The sequence below is a fragment of the Cebidichthys violaceus genome, unplaced genomic scaffold, assembly GCF_023349555.1.
Source record: "Cebidichthys violaceus isolate CVI_PGR_0920_01 unplaced genomic scaffold, fCebVio1.0.p SCAF_30, whole genome shotgun sequence".
In the NCBI taxonomy this organism is placed as follows: Eukaryota; Metazoa; Chordata; class Actinopteri; order Perciformes; family Stichaeidae; genus Cebidichthys; species Cebidichthys violaceus.
The window spans coordinates 394,021-420,394 of NW_027176484.1; the positions used below are offsets into that span (position 1 = coordinate 394,021).

Sequence of the window (26,374 nt, forward strand, 5' to 3'; positions counted from 1 at the left end):
CTAGCTTGCTAGCTAGCTAGCTTGCTTGCTAACAGGATTCAACATTTAAACATATTTTTTTGGGGCTGGTGAGATATGGATTTTTATATTTTGGGTTAATGGCAGCTGGTTCCCACTGCTTCCAACAAAGCCGAAGATTTTCTGGAACAATCTTTTAAAGGCACAGAGATGGAGATTGATATCAATACAGCTTTAATTTGCCTTAAAGAAGGACACGGAGGCTTTATGAAATGAAGTCTGAGTGGAAACAGCGTCTCCTTTTCAACTTCACTCTCAAGTGGAGGGCATGATGGCAGAGCAAGTCAAGAGCTCCTTATCCATCTGAATTTTTTTTTAATTGTACATTCCCTGCATAAGTAAGAGCAGTTAGCTCTCATAATCATGAGCTGGTGCTGAGCTCTGGCTCGGATCCAACTGAAAATCCTGCTCTTAGCAGACAGATGTAATTAAAATCATCAGTGGGACGGGATCATCAGCCGTGCCACATGCCTCTATGATGCAAAGCAGGGTCTCTATTAGCTAGTGAGTGAGAACACTCACTGTAGCCTTCCCTGATGTGCAGCCACTGTGTTGCAGTTTCACCAGAGGTGACAGCGAGGCTGGTGTTGTTTTTGAGTCGCAGTGCGTGTCCTCGTGGCACAAATGTGGCCCTGGAAGACACCTCATGAAGCTGGGAAACTACCACAGAAGTGGTTTTGAATACTTTTACCGGGTGTTTGTATGACTGCAACCCCGCAAGATTCAGTCATGAAACTTTACGCCCCCCCCCCCCCCCCTCGGCCTGATTTGGCGCCGCGAAACTTAAAAAAAAAAGGTGTGTAGTTGCGATCGTCATGAAGGCCCCGAGTTTGAAGATGGGTCAGAGCGAGGGTTCCGCCGGAAGAAGGGGGGTAGGAAGTGTGGAAAAGTGCAAGATGGCCTGGAGTTACTTGTGCATTTCAAATCTTTGTTATAATCCTAACATTAATTACAGTTGGATCTTGGATCTGACGACTAAAAACTTGGATCGATTTCTCTAACGTGAGCCAAAAATGTACAGTCGAATATTTACTTTTATCTCCTCGGTCTGGCATCGATTAATGTTCTCTTTCAGAATATCCCAGAAAGTGTTTGTGAATCATTGATTTATCTATTTATTCATTCTTTTTTAACCTTTTATTTTGGAAAGTTTCACTGACAGGAAGCCTCTCCTTTTGCATAGTTACACACCAGGAAGCTGACCAGTACGACCACAGTTCTGAGTTGCTGTGCCAGTGAGCAAATCTACAAATTATGTTCCAGGAAATGAGTGTCAAGTCCGCACTAGACCCCAACTAACACTTATTAAAAAAAAAAAATCTTAAAACAATTCTAAGAGAAATGAAGAGAGGGGCTTTAGGTTTTCAAGCAAGGCACAATCGCCCGCATGAATAATAGATGCAGTGTTTATATGGACACTGAAGGAACATTTTATGTTTTTGTAATATTCACATTATGTCACAACCCTCTGAACTGCAATTTCAGTGTGTGGGTTGAACTGTGTGCTCGCTACAATAAATGGCTGTTTTAAATTGGAAACTTAAAATATACCACAATCACTTTGTTCGGCTGTAATTTCACAGAATAGTGATTCAAATTGTTATTAAAGCCACATGTAAGTGACAACTTTCAAAGTTTGGCTATATGTTCACTCTGCAGAGATAATATGCATCTAGTTTATGTTATGACAGATGCTTTTTTTTTCCCCTCTACAGCATATGGAGATTTATAAACCTGTAGTGAAGCATATAACACTTAAGTGATCTGCAAGCATGAAATCCCTAAAAGCATTGACAGGTTGACATATGGAACCATCAGAAAAGCCCATTAATCCTCATTGTTTCTGCATGAATCGTCAGTATTTTACCGACTGACTGACACCCCCCCCCCCGACTTACATCCTGAGACTAAATCTCTGCAGTTAATGGACTTTCCACATCGGCAGCGACCACGTGTCTATGTTATGTAACGGGGGGGTTAGAGCATGCTGGGAGTTGTATTCTTTTCTAACGTGGATCAACAGTGTGTAGAAGGTGGCTAGCTTAACTCTTAAGATAGATAACCCATACGGTTGCTGTGGATGATCGCTGTAAAAAGTTCTGTTATTTATTGTTGACGTTCATTCCTTTACTCCACTGAAAACAGAATAGCGATGAATAATTACTTGACGTTGAAACTGCTGCTGATTTTCATTGTTCATGCTGTAGTTTTCACGTCGCGATGATTATTTGTATTATTATTATCGCCAGCAGCAAAAAAAAAAAAAAAGAGATTTGGGCTCGGTACGGTGTTTCCTGCGGTCTCTCTGAATGTGCTCTGAAGAATTTTCCCCTTTTTAAGTCAACGCTGTCAAAAAGTTTTGCTATCAAAATGGATTTCTTTCTGTTGGTCTCCTAGTGTGAGGTTGTTTTGGATTATAATATTCCTCATATAGACTACCGATAATGTGGCTCTGACTTTCTTTGTGCAAGTTGAGGACAAAAGGACAACGGCCTGCGGACCCTCAGGAAGGCGTCAGCTAATGGGGATCCGGTTAATTAACAATAAGCAAAAGGACAAAGGCCTGCACATGTCAAATGTGCAACGCACCAGGCTTGCACCTAACTCCAGTGTAAACACATACTGTGACCTTGTTCCACGCTCAGCTGATGCAGTAGTGTTTGACCTGGGAGTGAGAACGGGCTGCACACCCTGCTTATTGGCTCGGGGGGGGGGTTCCACCCACACATGGCATCCAAACGCTCTTTGCCGATGCCCAGAAATGTCCCGAACACAGCGAGAGACAAAAGACAAAAGACAGGCAAAAAGGGCAGCGTCTACAGACCACCACACACTTCTAATGGGTCATGAGTGAAGTTGGCGAAGACAGTGCGGAAGTGCCTTAAACTTGCATTCTTTCTAATGTCCAGCAGGGGGCGACTCCTCTGGTTGTATAGAAGTCTAGTCTAAAATGACTCTACTTCTCTCTTGATTTATTCCCTCAGTAAACATTGTAAACATGAGTTTATGGTCTCAATCTCTAGTTTACAGTCTTCTTCAATACAGCAGGATGTTCATTTAGTACATTATGCTCCATTTAGAGTCAAACAGACCATAAAGCAGGGGATGATTTAGTAAATTCCGACAACCTTCTTGATTATTTGCAGTTAACAGCAGCAGAGCATTACTTTTCGTATTTAGGATATATTTAGGCTTTTTTTAGGCCAAAATATCAGACTTTTTAAAGACCCGCTGAAACCCTGTAAGAGCTGACAATGACAAACGAAGTAAAGCCGCACAGGCAGAGAGGACCCTTAGTGAAAAAGCAGACCGTTAGTACAACACTCTAGAATATGGGATTTTGCTAAACATTCTCCAAACTATGTCCCCAAAATGAATATTGCATTCATCAAAGCCTCAGAGAGACTTGACCCAGAGGGAATATTCAACGTTACCAAATTGGTTTCTACTGCAGGGCCATTGTTTATTAAGGTTTTATTGTACAGTAAAGGGTTTTTATTTTGTCCACCTCATGTTCAAACAATCCTTCTAAAGTGGTCACTATCATAAATCGTGTCCGACAGAAATTCAATAACAGTATGAGTTTCAAAACAATGCTATTCTGATCCCAGGGTTACATTTTTAAGAGTCCCCATCTTAACATTTGAATGTTACCCGAGTGTGTAGGACAGGACATCGTTCAAACAGGACAAAGCAGGACTGATGACACATGGACGTTTGTGGCTCTGCCTCCCTCATCCCTCATGTGTGTGTGTGTGTGTGTGTGTGTGTGTGTGTCTTTGTTCCCCAGACTAATTGATTACATTGAACAACAGGGCCGCAACGGAGCACCAAACTTATGATTCAGATCGTGTCACGGCTTTGAGTCATGGATAGGATCAGCAGATAAAAAAAAGGGAGCAAATATAACTTTTAGAAACGCCTCGATCATATTTTTGTTGAGCATGTTTTTGTTTGTTGTTTTGGAATAGCAGCTGGTATACAAGGCTCCACACACACATATATATATATATCTATATATATATTATATATATTTACCACCCTTTCAACAAATCATTTCAACGGCCCCAAAGTCACTTTTTCATAGTAATCTATAGTGGTTATTTGCATAAAAACACACAATAGAAAAGATTAGTAATTTATTTTAATCTTTGCATTAGTAGTTTTATTAAGACGTCTACGTTGAGCTACTTTTAGTAAGTTAAACATCATAACTCCATCTCAATATTTATTTAATATTGCTGTGAAAACATCTCCTTCAAACAACTGCATTTATCCGAGACAGCACTTGAACGCATCGTGACAATTTACCTTTACTCATAGACTAATTATTACTGGATAGAGCAAGAATAGACCTGGAATCAATCAGCCCATCGGAATCAAAAGTCTAAAAAGCTGAAGACATCAGTATAAAACAAGTCCTTATATGTTTATCGCTGTTAATGAATGCATTCCTTGATTGCCACGAAGTGATGATCCGCTATCGCCACGTAAAGGATGGGACCTTTTGTTTTATGATTTTGCGGAAATGTGCTCCGACGACGCTCGCGGGACTCGTTCCCTGAGCGCGTCTGATCCACCTCAGTGTGTATGTGTGCTGGATTAGGGTGGCTCAGAACAGATTAGTTAATTATAGACACCTGCTGTCTAAGCGCGGCGTGCGTTGTCAGGTGTTGCGGCATGAGGAACGGGCCGAGCGAGGTACGGCACTGGCGTGGACATAGTGCTCTGCCGTGTGCTTCTTAACGTTGTCTCGTTTTGCTCAGGCGTCCGAGCTCTGAGAGCAGGGGGGACGTTCGCACACCTCACCGGTAGAAAGCGTGACTCACTCGAAGCTCTTTCAACCCGGCAGAAAATGGCCAAAAACTGCAGAGATGACACAGCAGCTCTTTCCTAAATAGTCCTGCGGTCAAACAGCTGGCCTTCAATTCCCCTTTTTAATTGTGACTCGACAATTCTTTTGATTCCCCCGCGTCAAACGATAAAGTAGCAACGCGGCGAAGTTGCCATTTCAATGACTAAATTGTACGGCTTAAAGCCTTCTTAAGGAGGCTGCACGTCACCATGACTGACCTATAATAAGAGAGCGAAGCGGGAGCATGACGACTGTCAAAATGTTAAAATGGCTCCGATGACAACACGCACCTCGGTAATCATCTTGTCCACATAAAGAGTCCCAACATAGCGTTCAGGGATAAACGCCGCCATGGCAACAGCACCACCGCAATGACTTTGTGTGTCACACTGTGAAACTGAAAGGAGCGAGGAAGAGTGGTATCATACCGAGGCCACTCAAAGACCAGGCGGCACTAAACAGCCGCGCCACTCCAGATACCTCGACTCAAATCAGGGTGTAGTGCGGGCGGAGCGAAGCGTTCAGGGGTCATGTTATTATAAGACGACAAACAAGTGATTTGTGAAATCATGAAAAGTATATATTTGGCTTTATTTACCTTTTTTTGGGGGGGATTTGCCTTCAATCCCAATAATCAAGTCATCTCAAGCACTGTGATGTCGGTTTGAGCCGAGTCATAGAAATGGCAAGCATGCCGAAACCATTACAATCAGTGAGAAATACAGAAATCGTGACCAAACATGACTGATCTCTGATAAAATACTCAAAAAAATGTTTGCTCTCATAATCAACTCTTATTCTGCTCAATGAATTCTCCACTTTATTAATTAAAAAAAGTTATTTTCTTTTAGAGTTAACTTAATCTCTACGAGCACATTCTGCACTCGTAATGCAGAGTAGCATTGACCAATCACGTCGGAGCGAAAAATCTTGGATAATTATGCAAAAAAAAAAAAAAAAGAATCGTCCGACGATGATTTAAGTTTTTATTGGTTTAAAAATGAGCTCACTAACTGGCCACTTCAGAAACAATCTGGTCGTACATGTCGTTCCACAACTCCAACTCCAACTGCAGCCTCAAGCTGCTAATCGGACTGAAAACAACGAGCAGCGCACGGAAAAAAAGGAAGTCGAGGCCTGGATATCGTCATGGCTACACCAGAACCCCTGATATATATGTATATATATACATATATATATATATATATATATATATATAGTCCCTTGACCCCAGAGGCTTATCCGTCATCAGACCAATAGCCAATGGGTTATAAGATCGCTCTAAACTTTAAATGAGAACCCGACAAAGTTGTTTGTTTCCCTTCCGTGGCTCACATATCAATGAAGCCTGAACCCATCTGAGATTACAAAATAATCACTCGCTTTGCGAGAAGCTTAGTCGTGTTGTTTGCCCACAAATCGCAGTAAATCATTTTAAATTCTCCACATGGCAGCGCAGACGAACGGCACACATTTGATCAGCCATCATGAAGCGCGTTACTTGACTGTATTGACTGTATGCATTAGTTGAAACTCCTGGCAACCTTTTTTTTGAAAGGGCCGTACAAAAAAAAAAGATCTGCTAGCCGTGCACTTAGAAATAAATGTTTTATTGTTTTATTCCTCTAATTCATGAAAGCTCAGTAAAATAAGCTTTTTGAAATATCCCAAACACGATTTGTTGTTTTCAGCGAAGCGAGAACCAAACACTTACTTTCACTTTGTCCAGAACCTTTCTGTGACGTGATTTCATTGGACGTCCCAAAGCAAATGTAAATCATCCTTCGCTGGAAGGAGAAGTAAACAAATAAAACCAGAGGAAGGAAAGAAAAGAAAGGATGTTCAACCCCCTTGCTAATCTCAGCAGGTTGACTCCACCCTCCCCGGTCTGGGAGACTCCTGTCAGACCTCCAGGAGTCAGTTTACCTTTTTACGCACCACCCTGAGGCTGAATGATCTACGATTTGGGGATAGACGTCCAACGCTTAGAAAGAAGTGATCTGCAGATATTTAAAAGGAGTGACGAGGGATAAAAGAGTTCTTTTTGGAGGTTCTGACTGGATTTACTAACGCACGAGTCATGACTTTGTTATTCTTTCCACTGACGCCGATGGCTGTGCAGTAGCTCTCCGCACATACAATTTCAAATCCAAAGCAACATTCAAGAACGACTGGTAAGCATTATTAGTGGCACATAGTAATGTGGTAGTAGTGTTTGAGATGAGTCATCAAAACATTGCTTCTGAAAGGGGTGGGGGGGGGGTGGGGGGGGGAGGGGCATCAAAATAACATTCAGCCGCTCCTGTGCAGCTTCGCCTGAAGAGATGAATGGTGTATGCAATAATAGCTGCGGCCTTTTGTGTGCAGAAGTAAACGGTATAACGGACAAAACACCCGTATAATCCTGTTATTGATGTGTTGAATGAAGATGTTTTTCAGATCTGTTTGTACATCAGCACATGCACTGTCGATACCGTGTATTTCTGTGTGACCGTTAATGGTATAATCGCGTAAAAATGACCAGCTTGCGTTGACAAAAAAAAGTAAATTCCCTAAATATGTCCTTATGTTTGGTACGAAACTGCCTTGCATTGCTCGTCCGTGATTTCCTGTTGTTGTTGTTGTTGGTCTTTATTAAAGGATTGGTCCAATGCTGTCGGAGGACCTAAACAAATAACACTAAAGTTGTGTTATTCAAATCTGTAATCTCCTGCTTAGCAGTGGTCAGGCTTGAGTGGTGGTGACACCTTGACTTTTCCTGGGAAGCCCCTTTTGTGTTGCATAACTCAATCACTTGTGCGCTGGAGGTGCTAATTTTACCCTCTTTAGAAGGCTTATGTCTCATTAATGCTGGAGCGCAGTGTATCAGACAGGTGTGACTGACTTGGCAGCTGCTCTGCCCTCACCTCAAAAGTTCACTTTCAGCTCTGCAAAGTCGTATTCAAATATTTGGATCATCAAAGTTCAGCGTTGTCGAATGTGGGAAGAAGAGTGCATTGTGTTTCTTTAGTGCCTCTAGTGAAAGCTGTGTCCACCATCTGTACCGTGTGTGGTACCTGAAGCGAAAAGTACTTTTTCTGGACGGAAACTTTTCCCTCACTTCCCACCACCTTCGCCGAGAGAAACTTTTCTTCGGCCAGCATTAATATTCCAGGTGTTTTAAAGTCACGAAGGTCGACGGCGTCAAAGTGACACGGGCGTTCGCTTGTTGCATAACCGTGCACGTCTGTGCTCTGCGGAGGATTTATCGGCTGCACAGGGGAAAGCTGATCTTTAAAGTCAAAGAGGCTTTGCGGCGAACCACAACAAACCCTGAGGTATAGGCTACTTGTTGCTTCGGTGAGACGATGAAGCGGCGAGATCCGAGGGATCGCTGCGTGAGACGAACATCTCTGAGCCATGAAAGTCCTGGAAACTCACAGAAAGCATGAAGCCAAATCACTGACCACACACACAAAAAGAAAATATGTATTTTCTTGTGATGGAAAAACCCTTTTAACGCAGAAATAACATCTCAAAATTATCATAAATGACTATGCATAGAAATCCAGCAGGAGCAGAGGAGGGGGGTGGGGGGGGGGGGGGGATACGAGTAACAGCTGGTGTTCTGTTTAATCAAATCGAGTAAAAAACGAATAAGTAGTTTAAAATGCAGATTATAAACGGGCCTTTTTTTTTTATTGATTCTGTGCTAATTGTTTGGGAATGTCAGTCACTAATTTATAAAAGGCCATCTGCAAACTTTGCATGCATTCAGAATGCAGAGTATATGCAGAATGCATTGGATTTAATCAACAAGTGAACACTTTCGAAATAGCAATGTTGCACGTCAATACCATCGTCGTTCCCTTGCGTGTTGCCGATTTGTCACCGCTAACGCTACCGTTAGCCTGGTGAGGGTATATTTTAGACATGCGAGTCTCCTCCGGTGCACATGATCTCACTACTGGGAGGATAGAATGCGTTAGAGATTCACGCTATCCCCCAAGATCCCACCCTTACCTGTGCAGGTGCCCTGACCAACCAACCAGTAGGGCTTGAAATTGCAGTGACAAGAATGTAATCCCTCACTGGCTTCCCACCAACAAGTGGAAGTCTGTAGCATTCTATTGGTAGGAACAGGAATAATGGAACATTTCTACTAGAAGGTAGTTCTCTCACCTACTTCTAGTGTAACCCCATCTCTATTTACAGCCTCCTTCATAGTGTTTATGTCTTCTAAAATTCGGTTGGTAGTTAATAGCAGCTTTTCTTTCTTCTTTGCCTCTCTCAGTGCCAACAAAATGCAGAAGCAAGTGGAGGTGAAGATGGACGGGAGCCACCTTGAGCCCATGGTGGAAACCTCTGAGAGCTTGTGTAGCAGTCTGTGTGATAAGATCATGAAGAACATGGTTCTCACTCTCACGATCTTGGGTAAGTCGTTTCAACCCCATCCATTTTTTTTTTTTTTTTTTACTTACACTCATGGGGGTCGGAGCCTTTCCCAGCATGCATTTAAACAAAACGCAGAGTACAGTCCGGTGAGATTGTTCAGTCCACCACTGCACTAAGACACTTAGACGAACAAACACCAGTAGAAACAGAATTAGAGTCGGACGGACATTGAACAGTGTTCCATGGTTATTTGACCAAACGTGACAACACGCAAAGTGTCTTCACAGCTCATTGGGACACAGCTCAGGTGGCTAGTTAGCTAGCTTATTTCGTTTGGCTTATTTGCTGTAACCAGAGTAGCATTCAAGCTAGCTAACCAATCAGCTGTCCACCAGCTAGCTAGCTAGCTAACCAATCAGCTGTCCACCAGCTAGCTAGCTAGCTAGCTTGTAAATTCCACCCTGCCTTAATGCTACACTGGTTACAGAAAATAAGTCGTGCAACGTTGTCATCGATATGTGCTTTCCTATGCTGTGACGACTATGTGGATGAAGCATTAAGTTGTTCAATTTCACTCATTTACTCTGGCTTTCTGCGCTTTGCAACAGTATTTACTCCGCTGCTGGTTTTAGTCGTTACCGCAGAACCTCACCTCCGTCGGTTTAGTCGACACGAAAGTTATCCCACTGCAACGGTCACAATGGCAACAGCGCACTTAAAAATGGCCGCTGCTCTGAACCATCATCCTGCTACCTCGATTTGAAAGAAAATGTCCGTTCTACTCCTATTTTATTTCTATGTTTACACCAATGGGAAATGAACTGTGGAAGGAACCTAGAGGATCAGCAGACAAATCCACCCCCACATTAGGAAAACACAAACTTCACTCAGGACCCTCTTGCTGAGGTGGTAACCTGCGTGACGCCAATATTCTTTGCTAAATACCATTCGAATATGAAAATGGTTCACAGCTTCTTGTTAAAAGTATTCAAATTAAAATTATTCTGTGATGCTCTGACGTGAGGAGCTACTCTACTATTTCATTTGAAGTAAATAGAAACAAGAAAAAGTTGTCGTCTTACTACATTTTTACTCTACATGTGTTGACAGATGCTCTGACAGATGATTGGGAAGCCATTAAGATTAAAGTTATATATTTTCTTGGTGTCAAGGGTGAAACATGAGGCCGACACGCATCTAAGTAATTATCGCTGTAATTACTTGGGTGACGCCTCTGCACCTCGACAGGTTTGCGTTGTTATTTTAAAACTCTAATGAGCAAAAAAAAGTGAGATTGTTTTTAATCACACAAAGTTGACATGTTCGTGTTCAGACACCTTCAGCGTTCAGGGTTAGTACTTCATGGTTCCGAGTCTCCACGCTTTGTGATTGATTTGTGTTTTCTCGCCGGCTTAGGTGTGTTTCTGGGCTCCATCACTGGAATGCTGCTGCGGCACATATCGCCTCTCCCTCCCGATGTCATTATGATCATCGCCTTCCCTGGAGAGATCCTAATGAGGATGCTGAAGATGCTTATTTTGCCTCTTGTTGTTTCCAGTCTGGTCACAGGTGGGTGAGTTGGTGCAGTGGCTGCTGCGAATGTTCTGCTCAATTTGCTGAAATGAGGTCACAAGGTGCAACTTGTTGCTGCCTGAGAGTTGCGTTGCAACGGGAGAGATGAGAGAGTAGGCGGGTTTTTGTTTCTTTTCTTCAGGCATTTTGTGTATAAACAAGACCTGTTTGGAGGACGAGAGGCATTTTCTCTCACTTAAAAAATATATTTAGTGAGAACATGAACATCATACAGCTTCAAAAGACAAAACTCAGACCAAATCAATCCAGTCGCCAGGAAAAAAATGTTGGCAATGTATGTTTCTACAAACCATGGATACGTTGAATGTCTTTTGTTTCTGTATTCGGTCACAGCAACTGACGTAGCACAAAGAATCACGCACAGCGCAAGAGACAGAGTATGTTTGAAAGTTAGATAATATCAAGTAGGCTGTAAGAAAGCCCTCTAAGGGTGGACTCTCTCCTGAGACCTCCGCCTAGAAGTCTGCGCTGACTTTACGCTTTTTTACGAAGAAAATCTGATAATGGCGGTTGTAATTAAATTTTCGCTAGTTGAGTTGTTACGCTACATTGTTATCTTATTAATTTAACACAAACCATGATCTTTTTTTAGTAGTTTTGTTGCCTAAACATAACAACTTGTTTCACAATGTTAACCGCATGGCTGCATGGTGTATTATGTAGTTGTTTTTTGTTGTGAAGACACATAGACATTTTTAACGTATCCGTGGTTTTTTAGACATGTACAATGCTAACACATTTTCAAGTGACTCGGTTGACAAAATCTATTGATATACAGTATTTAGACATAGTACGTTTTGTTGCCGGTATACTGTGTTGGCAACATTCTCTTTTGAAATGCACATCTTTAGAAATTAAAGAGCACATGGTTGTCCTTCATTTGAACATTTAGTTTATTATGTGCGTTTGTTCTTTTGATTATGACGTCCAGTGCTGTTCATGTACGTCTAGATCACAGTAGACCTGTTTTTTAAAAAATGTATTTGTAATATGTTTTTTGTTGAAAATACCTGTGGTCACACGTCAACTCGCTTATAATACATAGTACAACTTTGCTTTACAAACTTTTGTTTGTTTTAACAATGATGCATATGTGATATTTCGAACATATTGTCCACAGTAGGCTACAGTGTGCACACGCACACATTTTCAACATTAAGTCTCCAGCAAAGCCTTCCTTTACGAACTCAATTACCCTCAGTGAACAATTCATGTGTCGCATTCCGCAGTTATTCATTATGTGCCGTTCCAGAAGTTGAGACAGTTGACAAAGTCGAGAAACGGTATTACAATCGCTTGCTGTCAAACTGGAAAACAAATTCAATAGATTAGTCCTATTGTCCGTACAAATGTGAAATTAAAGTGTAGAAATGTTCTTCTTGTGTACTCGAGCAGACTCTCCGATTGAGTCATCTCTCTCTGGAAGCAAGCCATGTGAATTTTTGTTGGGTACAGAATTAGTTTTTCCAATATATTTGCAAAATATGTTCTCGCAGCGAGAAGAGTCACCAAATCAACACTTATTTATACGAGGTAGGCCTTATGTGTGGAGGTGGAGGCTTCACAGTTCAAATGCTGCAAGCTGGTCTGACTGGAAGCAGCTGTTTCTTGAAGGGAGCTGATCAAATTAATGGTAATGTTTGAGTTTCAAATATTGTTAAGCATTTGTGCTGAACATGTTGCATTTGTATATAATAGGGAGCTACTTTTTTAACTAAATGAAATAGGAAAAACCCTCACCTATGGTCATGTGAACTGGGTCATGACCCAAAGAACTAGATCACGGGTACAAGCGGCCGAAATGGGTTTCCTCAGGAGGGTGGCGGGCGTCTCCCTCAGAGATAGGGTGAGAAGTTTGGTCGTCCGTGAGGGACTTGGAGTAGAGCCGCTGCTCCTTTGAGTGGAAAGGAGCCAGTCGAGGTGGTTTCGGGCATCTGGTGAGGATGACACCTGGGTGCCTCCCTTAGGGAGGTGTTCCAGGCACGACCGGCTGGGAGGAGACCCCGAGGGAGGCCCGGGACCAGGTGGAGGGACTATATCTCCAAACTGGTCCTGGGAGCACCTCGGGATCCCCCCCAGTCAGAGCTGGCTGATGTGGCACCGGGAAAGGGAAGTTTGGGGTCCACCTGCTGGAGCTGTTGCCCCCCGAGACCCGATCCCGGATAAGAGGTTGAAGATGAGATGATGACATAGAAAAAAAACAGAGAGAGAGAGAGAGAGAAAGAGAAAGGAAAAAGAAAACAGAAAAGGAGGAATAAAAACTGTTGCGTCACCCATCTGCCGCACTACTTGTGATTAGGGTTTGTGTGTTGTTGGAAAAAATAAATAAATCTAATCCTCCGTAGGTGTAGTGTGTCAGTCTGTGATCCACAGCTTCACTGGAGGGACTTCAGACTTCAGCATTTTACCAGAATTAGATTTTTTTTTTATACTATTAGAGCATAACCTGTAGTTGAGAAGCAGTCAATTTACTAAATGCCTCAGATATTTCCAATATAATCAGTTTTGGTTTTGGCTCCAGTGGGATTTTAAAATTTTGAAAATAATGCAGAATATTGCAGCTTTCTATTTTGGAGCAAAAGTGCATGAAAGTCTTACTTCATCACTACCTGATAACCTTGATTTTCTTCTAAAACATACTATGCCAACAGGACTAGCGGGTTTGGATGCCAAATCCAGCGGCCGCCTAGGCACCAGGGCCATGGTGTACTACATGTCGACGACGGTGATCGCAGCCGTCCTGGGAGTGATCCTGGTGCTGCTCATCCATCCCGGCAACCCCAAGCTGAAGGCTAACCTCGGGCAGGGAAAGAAGAACGACGACGTGTCGAGCGTGGACGCCTTCTTCGATCTCATCCGAAATCTTTTCCCGGAGAACTTGGTGCAGGCCTGCTTTCAGCAGGTAGGAGTCTCGCAGAGAGATTGCTCCCACCACATCACATCTGATTCATATGTCACTTGTGCTCCAGCTCTTTTTTTTTTTGTTGTTCTTTTTCTCTCTGCTTCTTTTGTCCAGATCCAAACAGTAACCACCAAAGTACAAGTGCCCACTAACAGAACCAAAGCGCCCCCGCAGTTCACAGTTAAAAGGTCGCTCCAGTTCAAGGGAGGGATGAACGTCCTAGGTAGGTGAAAAGTCTGAAAACACGCCCACTGCAGAGCTGAAAACCACCAAGTTCTTTTTTCATTTTCAAGTGCATGATAACTAGAGAAGACAGTAAGATAACACCCACCTGCAACTGAACAAAACCTCCTCGGCAAGTGTAACAATTAATTTTATTGTCCTTTTCAACGCCTATCAACGCCGAAATTCTTTTACTTATCGCATTTCTTTCGTATTACTGCACACACCAAGATACATTTCCCTCTCTCTGCCATGATTTCATTTCCTCCAAGACGAGTTTATCAAAGAGTAACACAACATGTATGTGTTTGTACAGGTTTGATTGGATTCTTTGTCGCCTTTGGAGTAATTATGGGCAAAATGGGGGAAAAGGCCAAGCTGATGTTGGAGTTCTTCAACGTCCTCAATGAGATCGTTATGAGGCTCGTCGGCGCGATTATGTGGTAAGTGCCTGTCTGTACTGACAAAATCCACTCCTCCTCAATGTATTCAAAGCACTTTAAATACGGCTGCAGATGCAACATCAAAAATGTTAATCCTGCTGACGAACACCTTGCGCGTCTCTCTTAAGGTACTCCCCTTTCGGTATCGCCTGCCTCATCTGTGGAAAGATCATCTCCATTGCGGACTTGGAGGTGGTCGCGAGGCAGCTGGGGATGTACATGGTCACTGTGATAGTGGGCCTGATCATCCACGGAGGCATCTTCCTTCCGCTGATATATTTTGTGATAGTAAAAGAAAACCCCTTCACCTTCTTCATGGGGATATTCCAAGCTTGGGTCACGGCGCTCGGGACAGCGTCCAGGTATGAGGGATTCCTGTTCCCGTTTGTCATTCTCGGGAGTAATTCTGACCGTCGTGAGCTCAGCGCCTCTACAGTGTGCTGCATGTTTTTTGTTTTTTTTTTAGAAATATTAACATTTCCCCTTTTCCTCCATGGCCATATGGTAAATAACGGATGCAAGCTTTACGTCAAATGGTAACTGTGAAGTAGTCTTGCCATCATCGGCTTCTCACTTCCCTGAACAGATGTTTTATTAATGACACGGATGCCGCTCTTTCCCCTCCTGAGGTGAGCTGGGTACTGTCGAGTTCTGGCCCGCATTGCTGTCCGCCATGTGCCAGAAACACTTTGTTAATTATAAGGCAAATACATACACAACAACTGCTGAGCCACAACTGCTTGTTTTCTCTATGAGATTCAGCCGCAAAGTGAACTCAAACTTTAATAACTTCTTGCTTCTTTGGTGAAGTGAAAGTCATGACGGCCTTAGCCTATATTAGTCTGTTTTATTTGACAAATTAACAATTAATAAATTACCATTGTTCAGAATGGATTTTATGTCCGTATGAAAAGAAGAACAGCGTAATTAAGTTTAAAAACTAGTGCATCGTCAAGTGCAACTGATTAATTCTCAACAGACACTCTATGATTTGCTGTGAAGTTCTTTTATTTTCTGCCAAATTGGGTGCAGAGTTTGCAAACAGAGCCCGACTGCAAATGCCGTCGGTGACTCTCCGTAACATTTTCTTTCCCCTGTTTCATTCGCCGCAGTGCCGGTACTTTGCCCGTCACGTTCCGATGCTTGGAGGAGAACCTGGGCATCGACAAGAGGGTCACCCGCTTTGTCCTCCCCGTCGGCGCCACCATCAACATGGACGGCACGGCGCTCTACGAGGCTGTGGCTGCCATCTTCATCGCTCAGATGAACGGGATCAACCTCGACTGGGGCCAGATTATTACCGTCAGGTGAGAATTGCGGCTCCAGATTGCTGACGCCGCAGCACATTTTGCAAGGTCACATTTATGGCAGTAAATTAGCCAAATTCGTCCTTTTTTTTAAATCCGCCTGAGCCAACGAATGAAGATCATATCTCAAATTATACCGTTGTGGATATGTTTCACATGACATGTTTCATTTTTTAAGATGATTGTCTTAATTATGGTCAGGCACTGTATTACTCATACACCTCCTAGAGTCGGGTGAGTCATTTCAAATGCCGTCGTACCGTTTTTTTTTTTATTAGAAATACAGTGCCTGCATGTTAAAAGGGTTTGGCGGCAGTGCCTTCTGTCCTCCTGCTGAGAGTTGAATTTGCTTCCCTTTTTAGTATGACAGCCACCCTGGCCAGCGTTGGAGCAGCCAGCATCCCCAGCGCTGGACTTGTGACCATGCTTCTGATCCTCACGGCGGTGGGGCTGCCCACCCAGGACATCAGCCTCCTGGTCGCTGTCGACTGGCTGCTGTGAGTTCACCGTCAGCACAAATGCTTTTTATTGTAACCACGAAGGCACTTCCAATCCGTATACCCCCCCCCCCCCCCCCCCCCCCTCTCAAAAATCCCTGGATGAGACCAAATCAATCATTTATTTCTTTAGAATGTGCCGTCATTTCAACAAAACTAAGAAATCGGAGAAAATAAGAAATCATGCTCAGCAAATAACAGCTTCAAAGCATAACTCTGCCCACCATATTGTCTCAAATGTTCCCAACAATCCTTCGGACGCCTCAAATCTTCTCTCTAATATAGACAACACGTTCTCATACCACTGCTGTCACAGTAAACACGCGGCTAATGTTCGTGAATTCAAACAAGAACACGAAACCACTTAGTTAGTTTAAGCAAAAACATCATGGTTGGGCTTGAAGTAAGTCCATAAACTAAGTAAAACACAAACAAGGCAACAGAAGCACGGATAATTTGACACATCACTAACGTAGCTTCAAAATAATTCAACAACGCCGTGGGACACGAACACGGGTCTGCCGGTTGAAAGTCCTGTGTTTGTTTTACCATTGTACATTTCTGCAAATCACGGTCTACGTTGAAACAATGTTGGCGTTGTGTATCGTCTGGTGGTGCTACCTATTCCTCTTTATATTTATTATTTCTTTGAGCATTTAACACTGTGTCAGTAGTGATTTTATCTTTATGTTATTATACCTGGGCTATGCATCTTCTACAGTAGGCCTATAATAAAATTACAAGTGAAATTTGCCCATAGTGTGATACTCATTGCACCAGCCAGACAGACGGGTATGCATGCAAGAGCTGAGGCAGGGCGACTTATTCACAAAAAGCAGTGTCCCATTCAGGATGATTGAACATATTATGCTGTTTTTTTTCCCCTTCTTGGACCATTATTATTATTATTATTATTATAGATAATGCCCTAAAAATCTCTAAAGACAAAACTTGCTATCGTTAAATAATAATAATATTATTCTATCTGGAAGTGTTTGTGCTGTAAAATGATGTTCTGTAAATCAAGCAAACAGAATCAGAAAACGTTTAAGTAACGTTCCATTGACTATATTTTATCACGAATAAATTAAAGAGCCCTCGTCCACGTTCAACGGTATCTTTGGTTTGCGGAATCGTACAATGACAAAAAAAATTTCCCTGGGCTGGCAGAGATAAACCACCGTCAAAATCAGATACAGACTACAGACACTACCACACTACCTATTAACTGTACCGCATCTTTCGCACCTACTCTCCTCCTCGACACGCAGGGATCGCTTCCGTACCTCCGTCAACGTGGTCGGGGACTCCTACGGGGCGGGCATCGTGTACCACCTGTCCAAGCACGAGCTGGACTCCTTCGACCAGCAGGCCCGGATGGAGGAGTTTGAGATGGCAAAGACACAATCCTTCTATGAAAACAACAGCAACCAGACTGTATACGCTCACCACAACTCAATCTCGATAGACGACTGCAAGGTACATTTCACGTTAACGGACATAGAGACGTGTATGTAGAGAGTGCTCCCCAGTGCTGTGTGTGTCTTGTGTCTTGTGTTTTCTTTTCTATGTGACTTCTTGTATCGGTGTATTTCTGTGTGTGTGTGTGTGTGTGTGTGTGTGTGTGTGTGTGTGTGTGTGTGTGTGTGTGTGAGAGAGAATAGAAAAGGTCACATTTTTAATCTCAGTTATTAAAAAGTGGTGAAAAAAACGCTAAATAAATATTTCTATATTTATTTATTCGCCTGTTTTACTCATATGAAAAAGCAGTTTTTGTGGTACCAGGTTCAACAAAAGCAAAAGTATGTTTTTTTTTTTGTTTTTTTTATATATATATATATATTATAGTTTTGATTTTTATCATCTTGGAAAAACTCTGTTTGACTTTCATTAAAACCCAAAAATGTAAGCGTTAAATTTGAAGCATCAACCATTCTAATGCGTTGTCTTGTACACAATTACATTTAAGTTGTATTTTTGATGTTGTATGTTTTGATTTTATTAAGAAACTGTTAAGTGGACATGTATTTATGGCAGCCCTGACCAAATTACACTCAATCATTGGCCATCTTTTCTTTTCTTTTCTTTTTTCGTAGCCAGTGGTATACATAAAGACTGCTGTTTCACCATGTTTCATCCAGAGTGATGCATACATTTATGAAATGCCTATTCAATTTATTTATTTATTTTTACAGAATTTCACTCATACGGTAGACTTTTGTTGATATGTCATTGTCTGTATGATGCAACTTTTGCATGCCGATTACTTCGATGACCGATTGTTGTAATTCGGTTGGGCAGAGAATCCATACAATACATGGCCGACTCTAAAGAAACTATGAGTATTCATATTTTCGTATACTGTTTGTATTTGACGAACCACATTGACGTGTAAACAGCATCACTGTATCATTGTATGAGATGACATGTGCTTCAATGCTGGGGGGATTTTTGGAACAGTAATTCAGCCCCCCGAGGTCAATGGCCTGAATGTAAAGACTCAATGGCTTCTCTGCTCCCAACCGGTTGCCGGTTTGTAAATGACGGTGCCTTGCCCCCCCCCCCCCCCCCCCCCGCCCCCCTACAGTTAGATGTTCTTGATAATTGCTTGCAGGTCACCAATGGCAAAATTGGCAACACTTCAGGGTTCTCTCTTGTTGAGGAGGGACCGTGGAAATGCGAGTAAAGCAGATCCAGATGTTGCTGCGCCTTACCCTGAGTTCCGACAGCTTTAACTTTCTGCCGACACGACTGTAGAAATCAGCAAAAAAAAAAAAAAAAAAATAGAAATAAAAAATAAAAAAACATAGAAAACAGAAGGAGCAAAACAGAGCGAAAGCAAGCAGAGTCAACTGCACCACGAGAACCAACAGTCGGCCAGTCCCTTTTTTTCTTCCTTTCAGTTGACCCGTCCCGGGAGCTACTGGAGCGTACTACAGATGACTCGCCCAACTTGCGTTAGATCTTTTCGCGTTCGCACCTGAGACACAAACCGAAATGAACTGGTGCATTTGGAGCGCTTTGTACGGATGAATACATCATGCGGTTGACTGCACTCGGGGGGCCTTACTCGGTGCTGCTGCAAGCTTCTTGTCCCGTCAACGAAAAAAGACTTCTTCGACCTCGTGCAACATCACGTTTTTTTGGGTTTTTTTTTTTTTGGTGTAAATGACTCTGAGACTGTTGCTGATACAGCTCAGATGGTTATTATTCATTGTGTATTTGTGTATTCTGAGACTCTCTCTCTCTCTCTCTCTCTCTCTCTTGTCTTCTCATGAAATGTCCAGAAACTCGAAATAACGCAAAAAAAAAAACTTGGCTTCATGAGAAAAAAAAAAAACGGAACACGAACAGAACGACACAGTGCTCCGTGTGGCATCGTGATGTATGTTACCTTTTGACTGTTTGACTTATGGGATTACACAGTGATGTCACACACATGGCCAAGCCTAAGAAGCAAAGCTTAGGGCTAAGACCATAAGAGCAGAAAAGGAGGGGGGGGGGGGGTGACCTCTAAAAGTGGCAACAAAACAGTACAGGATGTGTTGCAGAGAGCTTTAAAGCAGGAAATAGAGTACGTGACGGGCGCCCTCACGGCTATTTATTCGTTGATTTATTACTTTTTGTATACATGCTCTGCGTGCGAGCGATGCACTGAGTTTCTGTTTGCAGTCAAAAGGTTTGCCTGTGTGCTGGAATGTGAATATTTGTGTGTGTGTGTGTGTGTGTGTGTGTGTGTGTGTGTGTGTGTGTGTGTGTGTTTTGTCTTCTGAGAGCAAGAGAAAGATTAACAAGGAAAGAAAGTTGAAGGTTCAAAACGAGAAGGAAACAAAGATGGCGTCTCTCAACCTCTCAGCCGGCCCCCGGGTGCACTTGCTCCGTGCTTTTTATTTATCAAACTGTTTTTATTTCTTTTGCTTACATGACAACCTTGCCTTGACGATGTCAACTGCAGAGTGCAGTCAGTGTGACGACTAACACATTTCTGTTAGAACGATTCATTTCAACGGAATACTGGGACTCAGATTTTTTTTTATTTAATTTTTTTTTTGGTAGACTGAGTTGGGAGTGAGAGACGTGTTGTAGAAAGAAGAAAAGCTCCTCCACGCCCCCCCCAGCTGTACTACACTCACAGCGGAGACGGTCTGGCTTCCCCTCTCAACACATCACTTAGGTCTCACTTGGAGATTTTACAGATTTAAAAACAAACAGCAAACTGGGATTAGCTGTGGTGGAGTTTAGCTAGTGCACATTACATTCTGCCTCCGAAGCGCTCGCTCAAATCCGAGGCCGTGACAACAAGGTCCTCGGGCGTCGGCTGAATGCGTACATGTGTGTGTGTGTGTTTTTTTGAGTTTAACTCAGTGTAGCAACTCTGTTCAAACCAAGGTGAAAAAAAAACGGGATTATTTATTCGTCCTTTTTTTTTTTATATATAAGCGACAGCTTATATAATCATGTTTGAAGTGCCTCCTTGCACTTTGTGTATATACTCTCTTTAGATAAAGTGTATAAATCAAACGTATAGACATTTTATGTCATCTATCAGGATTGTTTTTGCTATGCTAAAAGTTTCTATAACTATATATATATATATATATATATATATATATGCGACAATGTTAGTGTGTCAATGTTCCTTGTATGGGCCACTAGTCGCCCCGGTAGGTCGTGAATTTAGGACTATTTATTTACAAATAATGCATTTTGATTTATCTGTTTTTAAAAGAAACTACTGAGCTCCGAATGTCTCAGGGAGAAAAAAAAAAACAAAGCCCAATATTTCTTACTTCTTTAATTAGTGATTGTTGTTATTGATTATTTAAGGGTTATGAGCACATTAGGGTTGTGTTTTTTTTTTTTTTTTGTATGTGGAACATTGGTGTTGGCAGCTACAGTATGTCTACATGCTGTGACAGCCTTCCTCAGTGATTAACAGCACACGCTGATTCACGTCAACAACCCCGTCATCTATTCATTCGGAACATCACTTTCCCATCTATTGCATTTCTTATTGGGCCTCGGATCTAAACAGGAAGTGTTTTCTATCAACACGTGAAATTGTACAATCTTCAGATAATAGAACATATATTTTCTATCTTACTTTTTTTTGGATTCTATGCACATATTGGTCCCAGAATGTATTCAACAATGTATATTTCCCTTGGGTGTCGACGTTCAATGCAGATGCAGGATTTGAATGCACTAAACACACTACAAACAGAGCAACGCACACAGCATTTGTCGGGCGAGTGGACGCAAACGTGTGTAAATGTTTTAATACGTGCGTGTAAATATTAATGGGAACAAATAAATGTTTATTGATGAGCTTCCGTTGTGTTTATTTCTCATTTGTATGTGCGCGTTAAGCGCCGTGTTGGTTGTCAAGAGAAGCAAACGAGTTAGCTGTTCAGTAGGCGGAGCTTCTTTATTAAAAACGTAGGGGAAAACAACAGAACGGCTTAATATAAGTTACAATCCACAACGCATCACTTTATTGCAAAAGGGATTTGAAATAATATTAATGGTAAGGACACTTTACCAAAAAAAAAAGAAAAAAATTCACCATGCTGGACGCATAATTTTTCCTCGTGTCCATCCATTAACAGAACTCTAAAACAATATTTACAACAACAACAAAAAAACACAGTAAAGACTTGAAATAAAGGGCATTTGTGGAACTTACCCGACCGGTTTGGAATTTACAGTTAATACGACGAAGCATCAACCAGAATATTGTTGTTTCAAATGTAAAGATAAGAGTTTTGGGGGACTGGGCTCAGAGCTGTGAAAGTCCACAGAAACCTTTTTGCTCAACAGCCCCGTCAGGTTTTGTTCTGATCAAATCTGCTCCTTGTGGTTCCGTGACCGAGTCTCCAGAGGGTCATGTGGCTGAACCTCAGTACGACGAACGTTTCTCCGAAAGGTCTTCCAGGGGGATGACCGTGTACTCGGACGCGTGTCCGTTCTCCTTGGGATTGTCTTTGTGCACGAACGTCTCCATCTCCAGCTCCTTCTGCTGGTTCGCGGAGTTCGATTTGGCAACGCTTTGGGACGCCCGGCTCGGTCCATTCCACCTGCGCCAACAAAAACAGTGAGAATTTAATTCTATGCTCAAAAATAGTTGTAATTACAACAAATATTGTTCTTCTATGTCTGATTTTAAACTCTTACTTGTCTCTTGTGGCGATGGCGACGAAGAGCATTACCAGTGCTGCAAGACCGACAATAAAACCAACGATGATCATCCATCCTGGAGATATGAGGCGAGAGTAGAAGTTAGTAAAGGAATTGGACTCTCTTAAGCCAGAAAATCCGCTTTATTATAAGCATTTGTTTCTGGGCTCACCTGGTGTACCGCCTGCTTTGGAGGGTGCCGGCTTAATGTCCTGTACTTTTCCTTTGTTTGGTTCTGGAAGTAAGAACAGAAAAACAGATGAAAAAAAGCTGTTCTAAAAGTAATGGTCTGCATCACTATTGGGGCAGGTACTGTTTTGGATATTTACCACTATTGAGCGTTTTTTCCTCCTTTACAGCAGTTATTAGCGTTTCATTGACCTCCACTGTTAATCGGGGTTCTTCCCCTGATCCTTCGCTTCCCCTGAACAGTTTTGGAACCCCTCGTCTGATCGAAGCGGAGGTTGATGACGCGGTGCTAGTTTCTGCGTTGGAGTCGGAGGTCATACCGGAGCTCATAGTGGGTACGTCCTTGTCGGTTGTTTCATCTCCGGACCCTGAGTCAGAGCTCTGGATGCTCGGGAGGTCAGAGGTGGAGACAGCGGGGTCGGTGGTTTGAGAGGCCGAGATGTGGTCCGGGGTGCCGGTTGACTGGGCTTCATTCGGCGCTGAGGTCGCGCTAGACTGAGGGCTTTGGGTGGCGGATGAACCTGAACCGGAGTCGTCAGTGGCGGAGCTCAGAGCATGTGGAACAGTTGTGGTTGCGAACGGGAGGGATGCGGCGGCCTCCCACCCGCTGCCCTCGATCGCGTCGCTCTCTTTGGGGTCAGAGGTCGGCTGCTGGGACGCCTGAACGGCCGTGTTCATTTCGGGCAATTCGGGCGCGCTTGAAGCGCCTAAAAAGTTTTCGACCAGGAAGCCGTCCGTCACGGCCTCTCTGAAGACTTCATCCTCAGCTTTGGCGTAGATCGGGGTCACAGCTAGGACGAGGAGGAAAAAAAGAAAAGAAAAGAAAAACATCCACAGGTCACGTCAAGTGTTTTGCGAATACCAGCCCCGACACGAGCGGAGGAAAGGAAAGTTACCAGGGCTTTAAGTCTTGTGTAAACTTGTGCTGCGCTCTTCTTTCGTGAGGTGTGGTGGGAGGCAGAAATGATTAACCCTGGGTGACTAATCGACAAACAAAAGTCAGGCCGCCTCATCAAAGCACTAGTTTAACGTGAGCCTACCACTCTTTTGACACACCCAGTGCAACAGAGTAAGCCGTGACTGTTTCAGTTGGAAAGACGCCATTATTGGGGTTCTGTGCCAGTAGGGAGGCGGAAAGGCAATGTTCTTATTAAATGCAAATATGTATTGCTTATTATCATAGCATACCATAACCCACAATGGATTGAACATATTTACCATTTAGCGTCTTTGTCTTCAGGTTCTACTTTACTTTTGTTTCTACTCTTTCTGCACTACTCTTGCCTGACAGCTTTAGCTCCGACTTGCTTTTTTTTCAGAATAGGATTTTACATTAAAAAGAATTTCACAATCTTGCAAAAATACAATACAGAATAAACCAGCGGTTTCCACAAAGTGTCAATGAGATTCAAAAACATCTCAGATGGTTTAGATTTGAATTCCTTTTTCAGGACCCTCGAAGAAGAAAAATGATCCAAGTTTTTAAAAAGCGAAGATTGGAGAGTAGTAATAAAAAAATAAATGCAGAATTTGTGTGGCAGTACTTTTTCTTTTATGATGCATTAATCACTCCATGACACCTCAGATTAATCTTGTGACCTCTTTGAGGGTCCTGACTCACCAAACCTTTGGAACCACTGGCCTAAACTCATTATACATGCAAAGTAACACCAGCGACACCTTCACCAGCTACACCAGTGCAATGCTACAGGTTTAACAATACAATTATACAATGTATAATATTACTAGTCACCGTTTCTGCAGAACAAGGACTTTTGATTTTGCTGATAATACTTGACTTGTGCTTGTAATGGAGTATTTCACATGTTGTTGTTGGTACTGTTACTTAAGTATATCATCCAAGTGCTTCTCCAAACGTCCGGCCATAATACGCAACAAACTGCTGCCTTGAAAAAAATTTAAGTAATAAAAAAATGAGAAAGGGTGAATGAGAATGAATGACTAAAAAGAGTCATGTTCCGCTCCGGCGTTCCCTATGAAGTTACCCGTTTTTTGCCCAAACTGGTGTGGCAGCTATTTCGCTGATCTTTTTTTTTTGGTTTCACCTTACTCCAAGGCGCTCGCATTAATGCACCTCCTGGAGCGGCTCGGAACATTTCTACAAAGATCTCTCTGTGTGTGTGTGTGTGTGTGTGTGTGTGTGTGTAAGCTGGAGGTCGCCAGTGAAACCCGTGGCACCGACGATGAAACAGTACCCTGACATTCCCTGCAGAAAGAGTTCGGCCTGAAACACGAAGAGCATCTCGGGCAGGGAGGGGAATGCGCTGACTCACGGGGTAAGAATAAGGACATTTCAGACAGTCTGTGTGGAAGTATTACTGCGTTTGTCAGATATAAATACCATGACTACGGCCCCCCTGGTCCTGATGTGAAAGAACGTAATGTAGCCCGAGAATCCTATCAGTGATTGTAAGCAGATCTTTTTCCTTTAATCCTACGAGACTAAACCACATGGCTCGTAATATCACACATACTCAGCTAAAACACAAAAGTGTTGGTTTAAGCGTTTAAGAACAAATGAGAGAGTCTCACTTACTATTGAGAGGAGTTGAGTGGACAACGGCAAGGAGTCCGAGAATAACCCCAAAAAGAAGAGTCCTCATCTTCAAACCGGAAAGTTGTAACGCAGCCGTGGAACTGAAGTTGACTTGAGTGTCGGCGAGCCGGAACTATTTGTCTGATAATGGAGCAGATGAATCACACGTTTGCTTTTTATAGACAGCGGCAGGTAGGTGTGACATCACTACGACAATGGCTGGCAACACAAACACACACACACACACACACCTGTGGACACACCTTCTTTCTTTGAGGCACGTTCTCACGCCTCCCCCCCCCCCCCCCCCCCCCCCTCCCCCCCTTTTCCTGATACACAAACACTTGTCCAGTTCAAAATCCAGTTGTTCGGGAAGTTAATTAGGTGGTTTTTTTTTTATAGAGGATACAACAGAAAGATAACATCAGGTTCTTAAAAAATATCACTGATCACACATCAACGCTTCAGTTTAAAGCGTTACAAAATAAAAGTACATGCCAAATACACTGTTGATGAGCCAAAACATCCTATAAACAATATATAAACAAAACACCCTAAGAGGAGAAAACTGATATGATTATCAAAGGTGTGGGATATTCAATTTAAGAAGAAATGAAGGCAGAATTTTTACGTTTCTCACTCAAAAATGTCCAATATAAAAAATGAAGAAGAACACGACACATACCTGCCAGTTTATGCATGCAAAAAAAAAAAAAAGAAAGATGGGCACTATTCACTTTATAAGCAGCATTTGAGTCATGTCTTTTTTACAATGAGGTTACATGTAACTATGTAATTACCTGGTCCTAATGCAACGATAAGAAACAGGCCCGTGTACCGGTAATGGCCGGTAATGGCCCCGTGTCGGGTCTTTCTATAGTCTTCCGACCACTCAAAGTGCTTTAACCCCTCCGTGTTATTCAACCCATTCACACCCATTCATACGCCGACGGCAGGAAGGTACCACCATCCATCAGGGGCCAGTCAACCATTCACACCCATTCACACCCATTCACACGCTGACGGCACAGCCTTCTGGGAGCAATTCGGGGTTAAGTGCCTTACCCAAGGACACATTGACACGGACCGGACTTTACATAGGCTAAAACGAATCGATCGCCACGTTGTGAATGAATGAATGGTAAACATTCATTGAGGACACATTGCTCAAGGACACATTGACGTGAGACTAGTGGAGCAGGAGCCGGGGAATCGACCCGCCGGCCCTCTGATTGAAAGG

The 26,374-nt window shown here is 42.8% G+C and overlaps 2 protein-coding genes across 2 annotated transcripts; one reads left to right on the forward strand and one right to left on the reverse strand.

Annotated features, from left to right (window-relative positions):
* The first annotated feature begins 9,147 nt into the window (after positions 1 to 9,147).
* Positions 9,148 to 21,572, forward strand: LOC137882165 (excitatory amino acid transporter 2-like). The gene is made up of 10 exons (XM_068724316.1): positions 9,148 to 9,286; positions 10,664 to 10,816; positions 13,492 to 13,742; positions 13,857 to 13,965; positions 14,281 to 14,407; positions 14,536 to 14,769; positions 15,520 to 15,714; positions 16,077 to 16,211; positions 17,483 to 17,690; positions 18,826 to 21,572. The coding sequence occupies exons 1-10, from the start codon at positions 9,157 to 9,159 to the stop codon at positions 18,895 to 18,897; spliced, it is 1,614 nt and encodes a 537-aa protein (XP_068580417.1). The 5' UTR covers positions 9,148 to 9,156; the 3' UTR covers positions 18,898 to 21,572.
* A 41-nt stretch (positions 21,573 to 21,613) lies between these two features.
* On the reverse strand, positions 21,614 to 25,262 carry cd44a (CD44 molecule (IN blood group) a). The gene is made up of 5 exons (XM_068724315.1): positions 25,135 to 25,262; positions 22,718 to 23,368; positions 22,561 to 22,623; positions 22,386 to 22,464; positions 21,614 to 22,288 (listed from the first exon to the last, which is right to left on the reverse strand). The coding sequence occupies exons 1-5, from the start codon at positions 25,199 to 25,201 to the stop codon at positions 22,111 to 22,113; spliced, it is 1,038 nt and encodes a 345-aa protein (XP_068580416.1). The 5' UTR covers positions 25,202 to 25,262; the 3' UTR covers positions 21,614 to 22,110.
* Between the last annotated feature and the right edge of the window lie 1,112 nt (positions 25,263 to 26,374).

Bases quoted from the DNA above. Each gene is read 5' to 3' on its own strand.
- cd44a (XM_068724315.1), bottom strand. From the start codon at position 25,201: ATGAGGACTCTTCTTTTTGGGGTTATTCTCGGACTCCTTGCCGTTGTC. The intron at 22,624-22,717 runs GTAAATATCCAA...TCTTACTTCCAG, and splicing joins GGAAAAAACGCTCAATAGTG to AACCAAACAAAGGAAAAGTA. The intron at 22,465-22,560 runs GTGAGCCCAGAA...TCATATCTCCAG, and splicing joins CAAAGCAGGCGGTACACCAG to GATGGATGATCATCGTTGGT.
- LOC137882165 (XM_068724316.1), top strand. From the start codon at position 9,157: ATGCAGAAGCAAGTGGAGGTGAAGATGGACGGGAGCCACCTTGAGCCC. The intron at 14,408-14,535 runs GTAAGTGCCTGT...GTCTCTCTTAAG, and splicing joins CTCGTCGGCGCGATTATGTG to GTACTCCCCTTTCGGTATCG. The intron at 16,212-17,482 runs GTGAGTTCACCG...CTCGACACGCAG, and splicing joins GTCGCTGTCGACTGGCTGCT to GGATCGCTTCCGTACCTCCG.